The sequence below is a fragment of the Oncorhynchus tshawytscha genome, linkage group LG16 (genome assembly GCF_018296145.1).
Source record: "Oncorhynchus tshawytscha isolate Ot180627B linkage group LG16, Otsh_v2.0, whole genome shotgun sequence".
In the NCBI taxonomy this organism is placed as follows: domain Eukaryota; kingdom Metazoa; phylum Chordata; class Actinopteri; order Salmoniformes; family Salmonidae; genus Oncorhynchus; species Oncorhynchus tshawytscha.
Window position 1 is genome coordinate 84708922 of NC_056444.1, and position 8593 is coordinate 84717514.

Consider the following 8593-nt stretch of genomic DNA (forward strand, 5'->3'; position numbering starts at 1 on the left):
TAGTGGTTAGAGTGTAGAGGTGGCAGGTAGTCTAGTGGTTAGAGTGTAGAGGTGGTAGGTAGCCTAGTGGTTAGAGTGTAGAGGTGGTAGGTAACCTAGTGGTTAGAGTGTAGGGGCGGCAGGGTAGCCTAGTGGTTAGAGTGTAGGGGCGGCAGGGTAGCCTAGTGGTTAGAGTGTAGGGGCGGCAGGGTAGCCTAGTGGTGGTTAGAGTGTAGAGGTGGTAGGTAACCTAGTGGTTAGAGTGTAGAGGTGGCAGGTAGCCTAGTGGTTAGAGTGTAGTGGTGGCAGGTAGCCTAGTGGTTAGAGTGTAGAGGGGGTAGGTAACCTAGTGGTTAGAGTGTAGAGTAGGGGTAGGTAACCTAGTGGTTAGCCTAGTGGTGTAGAGGTGGCAGGTAGCCTAGTGGTTAGAGTAGGGGTAGGTAGAGGTGGCAGGTAGTCTAGTGGTTAGAGTGTAGAGGTGGTAGGTAGCCTAGTGGTTAGAGTGTAGAGGTGGTAGGTAACCTAGTGGTTAGAGTGTAGGGGTAGGTAGCCTAGTGGCAGGTAGGTGGTAGGTAACCTAGTGGTTAGAGTGTAGGGGCGGCAGGTAGCCTAGTGGCAGGGCAGCCTAGTGGTTAGAGTGTAGGGGCGGCAGGGTAGCCTAGTTGTTAGAGTGTAGGGGTGGGGGGCGGCAGGGTAGACTAGTGGTTGGAGTGTAGGGGCGGCAGGTAGCCTAGTGGTTAGAGTGTAGTGGTGGCAGGTAGCCTAGTGGTTAGAGTGTAGAGGTGGCAGGTAGCCTAGTGGTTAGAGTGTAGTGGTGGCAGGTAACCTAGTGGTTAGAGTGAAGGGGCGGCAGGTAACCTAGTGGTTACAGTGTAGGGGCAGCAGGTAATCTAGTGGTTAGAGTGTAGAGGCGGCAGGTAACCTAGTGGTTAGAGTGGAGGGGCGGCAGGTAACCTAGTGGTTAGAGAGTAGGGGAGGCAGGTAGCCTGGTGGTTAGAGTGTAGAGGCGGCAGGTAACCTAGTGGTTAGAGTGTAGGGGTGGCAGGTAACCTAGTGGTTAGAGTGTAGGGGAGGCAGGTAGCCTAGTGGTTAGAGTGTGGGGGGCGGCAGGGTAGACTAGTGGTTGGGTGTAGAGGAGGCAGGTAGCCTAGTGGTTAGAGTGGAGAAGCGGCAGGTAACCTAGTGGTTAGAGTGTAGAGGCGGCAGGTAGCCTAGTGGTTAGAGTGTAGAGGCGGCAGGTAGCCTAGTGGTTAGAGCATTGGACAAGTAACCGACAAGGTTGAAAGCTCGAATCCCCGAGTTGACAAGGTTAAAAATCTGTCGTTCTACCACTGAACAAGGCCGTTAACCCCACTGTTCCTAGGCCGTCATTGAAAATATGAATTTGTTCTTAACTGACTTGCCTAGTTAAATAAAGGTCAAAATGAAATAAAACATAAAAATTCCTCATTCTAAGTGTAAACCTCGACTGTTATGTTCTACTGTCACACGTCCCGTAGACGTCACTGCTAACACTCGAGGTTTATTTTGTGACCTACATGTAACATGACTGAAACATCACTCCGTCCCACTCTTCCTCTCCCTCCTATGTGTCACTTTTACGACACTGTGTGTGTGAGAGAAAGATATAAGTTATCTGTACAACTGAATAATGTGTGAAACAATAAACAACTTATCTCTGTTTTCACACCGTTGTATGATGAGCAGGTGGGAGGAGAGTACGTGTTTTATTATCTGTTACACCTGTTATGGTCTTTCAGAAATAACACCACTAGTACGGATACCGGACGGGGATTAGTGGTCAACTTCATAAGGGAGATTTTATGTATTTATTTATTTATTTAACCAGGCAAGTCAGTTAAGAACAAATTCTTATTTTCAATGACAGCCTGGGAACAGTGGATTAACTGCCTGTTCAGGGGCAGAACGACAGATTTGTACCTTGTCAGCTCAGGGGTTTGAACTTGCAACCTTCCGGCTACTAGTCCAACTCTCTAACCACTAGGCTACTCTGCCGCCACGGAGATGTCCAGAACCATGTATTTACAGAGTCGGAACTTTGACGTTTCTGCATTATGATGCATTTACATGACACTCCAACATTCTACAGCGGCCATGTTAGATCCCAATTAACATTAGACGAGGGGGGGGGATATTTAAATCATAGAAAATTATATTATTTCTATTGTTTAATAAATGGCTATTTAACTGAATGTCTGGAAATAGACCTAATTCTAAACTCTAAATTCTAAATTTCTAAATTCTAAACTCTAAATTCTAAACATTGGCCCAACTTGGCTGTGAAGGTATTTAGATTAGCACAATTTATTGGACTTGATTGTTTATTTATTTTAATAAAGAATTTTGCATACTGAACAGTATAGCACAGTAATATTTACTTGAACATAGTTACTATATATATATATGTTTGTTGTTGTATTTAAGGGTATGTGACAGTCAGCACATCATTATTGTATGACACATCATATCCAATGAATAAGTAAAGATAAATACAGCCATTTAAAAAACAAAATGAAATTCGACGTCGCCTATATATCACATTCGGTTTATTTGGTATTGATGCATTTAGCTGGACGCACACAGCAGCAGAATGATGTAGGCTCATATGCTCTGTAAGGTCCATTATGAAAGAGAGCCTATATTGCCATCCTACAAAATAAAACACACAGTTTATTTGCTTATATTTTATTTGTCAGCAGATATATATATATATATATATTTTTTTTTTAAATCAATGTATTTCTGTTTGGACGATACAGTATAGAAGTGCTACAGTAGCTGTGATTAGGTACCAGGTGGACTCTCTTGACATCAGAAAAGCTAAAAGTTATTTTCAAAGGGTGTCATGGCAACACAAATGAATACTTGAACACGGTAATATGTTGTAATTATTATTCTCCATAACATAGACTTGAGGAAATGTAGAATGAGTTATCATATTTAGTTCATGTAGATTAGCCTGGATACATTATGACTATGCATTTATGTGACACCACTGACTATTGTTGACAATGACATAGGCCTTTGAAGAAGAACTATTCACAGCAAAGTGTACAAGCTACATCATTGTCTTGAGTCAGTGTGGTCATTGTAGAGGACTTCCCATATGTTACGGCGCTGATTTTGAAGGCCCTTTAGCGTCACTACAGTGTAGGCAACCTGCCCTCTCGGGACAGAAGAGGGAGACAAAAGTCCATGAAAAATAAATGGCATAAGGAGAAGAACCTTCATAATAACCTCCACCCCAATTCATGAGTAGGGCAGGCTTGCCCGGAATAGAAATTCGTTTTCCCATATCATTTACACCATGTTAAATATTTAAGTCATACTATGGCAAAATGAACAGCCCCTAACACTGATTCAAGCATACATAAATAATATAATCATAGTTTGTTTGGATTGATATCAATATTAACATATTATCTTAAAACATGTATCCACTAGCCGCTAAATCACTGTAGGCTACTACATTCCTGCCGGTCTACATTCTAGCATCTTCTTGAAAGCCTTCCTGAAGCTGTCATCCAGGAAGGCGTAAAGGAAAGGGTTAAGACAAGAGTTTGCGTAGCTGAGGCTGGTGATAAAGTAGGACAACCCGATGAGCAGCGGAGTGGTCCTCAGGTCGGTGGTGAGAGCCACTATGGTGCTGAGGTGAAACGGGGTCCAACAGAACAGACACACGGCTAAGACTATAAACACCATAATAGTTACTTTCTTTTTAGCCTTGTCCAGCGCCTTGGCGTTGGAGTTGAGGCGCATGTTCCGTAGTTTGTACAGCATCATGGTGTAGAGAATACAGATGGTCGACACCGGGATGGCGAAGCCGAGGATCAGGGTGTATATCCTGCTCGCCTTGAACCACAAACTCTCCGGGCTCGGGAAGCTGAGGACGCAGCTTTTCCTGTCCGAGTCGTCCGGACTGATGTAGACCCCAGCGAATAACGTGAACGGCATTACGATTAGAATCACGAGGACCCAGACGCACAGGCTCACTATCTTCGCTGCGCGGTAGGTACGGTAGGGCATGCGCTTGGAACGCACCGTCGCCAGTACGACCAGATAACGGTCCACACTCATGACCGTCAGGAAGTAGATACTGGAGAAGATGTTATAGTGGTCTATGCTCAGGATGACCTTACACAGCACCTCTCCAAAGGGCCAGTAGTGGAGCAGGTGCTCGGCGATGTTGATGGGTAGTACCAGAGTAAACAGGTCGTCGGCTATCGCCAAGTTTAGGATAAACATATTGGTCACGGTTTTCATTTTGGGCGCTTTTAGGATAACGTAGATAACCGCCGTGTTCCCCGTTAACCCCACGGCACATATCACCGAATATATCACCGGCAGGACCACGTAGAGGTCGGCATAAAAGTATAACTCTGATTGCGGCGTGCAGTTCAGATCTGTCCGGTTAGTCGTGCTCAGATAATAGTAGTCCATGGATTCGTTACACACAACCGGAGCTCCGCTGCGGGTGTTCGCGATAGATATATTCTCCATCTTCAACGTCTTCTAAAAGGTATTATATCACATAAGTATAGAGGGAAGCACGTCGTTCAGCACGCATGTTTGTTCAGAGTTAAAAACAGGCAGTCGTGAAGTGCCTTGTTGGCTGCTGTGTAGGTCGGCTCGGTCTGGTTTTACGCACGCGTTGCGCATCACGAAATCTATGGAGAACAGAAATATTGTATACAAATTTAAAAGCAGTACATAATAACAAACCTGTTCTGCCATTAATATTCTCTTCAAAACACTTTTTTATAGCCTATCATACTGTAACCCTGCATCATAATGGATTGGAACGCCACGACGTCCACATGCACAAATATATTTCAATAGGTCCACAAGTATAAATGTTATTTTTAAACGGATCAAGTACTGAGAGTGCAGAAATACGTATTCAGCAATAATAATAATAATATTGACGTTTTAAAATATCATGCGGGATCATGGTCGTGCCATTCTAATTCTAATACACCATCAAAAGTAAAGGTGAATTTTATGTAAAAAAAAAAAAGAAAAGCTCATTTAGGAGCTTACCGTCTCAGAGGAGGCTTGCTCCTTTCCCCCTCTGCCTTCTGTTTGACAGTGAGCAGGAGCAACGCGAGCTGGAGATGTCCACGTCCCAACTAGTTGGATTGGGGGGGGAAGCGGACAGGTGACGTCAGACCACAGCACAGTGCCCCGTTCCATTCAGATATCAAGGCCTGAGGCACTCACCTTGCTGTCGGTCGCCTAAAGTGTTCCTATAATGTATATGCTCTAGGCATAAATAGCCATATTATTCCGCATAGTCCCGTTGTGAAATGTATTGGCCAGATAAACTGATGGTCATATTGCTGTGTGGTACATGGCTGCTAATATGAGGCTATCTTTCTCTCCTGTAGGGATGAAGATCCAACACGTTGTTGTTCCTCGACATATACGTAGGTGTGTGTAAACAAAATAATGTTACCTTGATTGCTTTACTGTTAGGCGTTGTGTTGTTACTGTGTGAACAATACAGTGGTCTATGATGGGAACATTATTGTGGTCTATGATGGGAACATTACAGTGGTCTATGATGGGAACATTACAGGGGTCTATGATGGGAACAATACAGTGGTGTATGATGGGAACATTACAGTGGTCTATGATGGGAACATTACAGGGGTCTATGATGGGAACAATACAGTGGTGTATGATGGGAACACTACAGTGGTCTATGATGGGAACAATACAGTGGTCTATGATGGGAACATTACAGTGGTCTATGATGGGAACATTACAGGGGTCTATGATGGGAACAATACAGTGGTGTATGATGGGAACACTACAGTGGTCTATGATGGGAACAATACAGTGGTCTATGATGGGAACAATACAGTGGTCTATGATGGGAACATTATTGTGGTCGATGATGGGAACATTACAGTGGTCTATGATGGGAACATTACAGTGGTCTATAATGGGAACACTACAGTGGTCTATGATGGGAACATTACAGTGGTCTATGATGGGAACATTACAGTGGTCTATAATGGGAACACTACAGTGGTCTATGATGGGAACATTACAGTGGTCTATGATGGGAACACTACAGTGGTCTATGATGGGAACAATACAGTGGTCTATGATGGGAACATTACAGTGGTCTATGATGGGAACAATACAGTGGTCTATGATGGGAACACTACAGTGGTCTATGATGGGAACACTACAGTGGTCTATGATGGGAACAATACAGTGGTCTATGATGGGAACATTATTGTGGTCTATGATGGGAACATTACAGTGGTCTATGATGGAACATTACAGTGGTCTATGATGGGAACATTACAGTGGTCTATGATGGGAACATTACAGTGGTCATTAGTGGATGATGGGAACATTACAGTGGTCTATGTGGAACATTACAGGGGTCTATGATGGGAACAACAGTGGTCTATGATGGGAACATTATTGGTCAGTGGAACATTCTCTATGATGGGAACATTACAGTGGTCTATGATGGGAACATTACAGTGGTCTATGATGGGAACATTACATTGGTCTATGATGGGAACATTACAGGGGTCTATGATGGGAACACTACAGGGGTCTATGATGGGAACACTACAGTGGTCTATGATGGGAACAATACAGTGGTCTATGATGGGAACATTATTGTGGTCGATGATGGGAACATTACAGTGGTCTATGATGGGAACATTACAGTGGTCTATAATGGGAACACTACAGTGGTCTATGATGGGAACATTACAGTGGTCTATGATGGGAACATTACAGTGGTCTATAATGGGAACACTACAGTGGTCTATGATGGGAACATTACAGTGGTCTATGATGGGAACACTACAGTGGTCTATGATGGGAACAATACAGTGGTCTATGATGGGAACATTACAGTGGTCTATGATGGGAACAATACAGTGGTCTATGATGGGAACACTACAGTGGTCTATGATGGGAACACTACAGTGGTCTATGATGGGAACAATACAGTGGTCTATGATGGGAACATTATTGTGGTCTATGATGGGAACATTACAGTGGTCTATGATGTGAACATTACAGTGGTCTATGATGGGAACATTACAGTGGTCTATGATGTGAACATTACTGTGGTCTATGATGGGAACATTACAGTGGTCTATGATGGGAACATTACAGTGGTCTATGATGGGAACATTACAGGGGTCTATGATGGGAACACTACAGTGGTCTATGATGGGAACATTACATTGGTCTGTGATGGGAACATTACAGGTGTCTATGATGGGAACATTACAGTGGTCTATGATGGGAACATTACAGTGGTCTATGATGGGAACATTACAGTGGTCTATGATGGGAACATTACAGGGGTCTATGATGGGAACACTACAGTGGTCTTTGATGGGAACACTACAGGGGTCTATGATGGGATGATGCAAGTCATGACCAGTCTGTATGTAGACTATCAGTCACAGTGCATTTCAATTTGACCTTTGTTTTGTTGTTGTGTTTTCTCACCCCTATTTTTTTCTCCCCAATTTCATGGCAGCAAATTGGTAGTAGTTAGTTACAGTCTTGTCCGTACGGGAGTTGCAGCGATGAGACTTGGGAGAGGGGATAGGTCGAGAGCCATGCGTCCTACGAAACACAACCCAGCCAAGCCGCACTGCTTCTTGACACAATGCCCATCCAACCCGGTTGCCAGCCGCACCAATGTGTCGGAGGAAACACCGTACACCTGGTGACCGTGACAGCATGCACTGTGCCCGGCCCGCCACAGGAGTCCCTAGTGCGCGATGAGATAAGGTTATCCCTGCCCTAACCCTGGCGATGCTGGGCCAATTGTGCACCGCCCCATGGGACTCCCGGTCGCAGCTGGCTGTGACAGAGCCTGGACTCGAAACCCAGAATCTCCCAGGTGCACAATTGCAGCTAGCACTGCGCCACCTGGGAGGCCCCAATATGCCCTTTTTTTGAGTAGGCATTGAGACCATGATCTCTTTTACAAGGGATCCCTGTAAATACAATTTCATTAGACACTGAAATCTATTACAAAATAAAACCACTGAAATACAGAAAAACACAACACAAACAAAAACCATTTCATTCCTCAATAAGAAGGCCCCCAATCAATGTTTTTAAATGCCCTGTGCGGCACTAGTACATTCCATTTGAATAGTATTTTCTAGTTGGTTCCATCAATTAAAACTAAAAGACGATTTACCTAGTTTGGTGGAGACCCAAGGAACCTCAAGATGTAACCAACCTTGTGACCTGGTTTGGTATCTCATGTTTTTATAGTGTAATTAACAGGAAAGTTAGGTAAGTCAGAGGCTTGTGTAGTAGAGCTTTGTAAAACAAATGAGGATTAATGAAGTGATCTACGGGACTTTCATAAGGACCAGCCAACATCTTTGATACATGTAGAATAAATTCTCTGCTTTTCCCGAAAATCCCCAGTTGGAGGATCCTGGAATCAGGAAGGAAGAGGCAGGAAATCCGAAATCATCCAACCACGATTTCTGGAAAACCAGGAAATGTATCGAAAGTTCCCGGGATTTGCAACCGTAGTGGTGAACTGTCACCTCTGATAGCACCTGTGAAAAAGCGAAGGGCG

At 44.1% G+C, this 8593-nt stretch overlaps 1 protein-coding gene across 1 annotated transcript; it reads right to left on the bottom strand.

Annotated features, from left to right (window-relative positions):
• Positions 1-2517: 2517 nt before the first annotated feature.
• LOC112236320 (neuropeptides B/W receptor type 2-like) lies at positions 2518-5132 on the bottom strand. Its single transcript, XM_024404898.1, has 2 exons — positions 5041-5132; positions 2518-4667 (listed from the first exon to the last, which is right to left on the bottom strand). The coding sequence occupies exon 2, from the start codon at positions 4498-4500 to the stop codon at positions 3466-3468; it is 1035 nt and encodes a 344-aa protein (XP_024260666.1). The 5' UTR covers positions 4501-4667; positions 5041-5132; the 3' UTR covers positions 2518-3465.
• Positions 5133-8593: the final 3461 nt, after the last annotated feature.

Bases quoted from the DNA above. Each gene is read 5' to 3' on its own strand.
- LOC112236320 (XM_024404898.1), bottom strand. From the start codon at position 4,500: ATGGAGAATATATCTATCGCGAACACCCGCAGCGGAGCTCCGGTTGTG.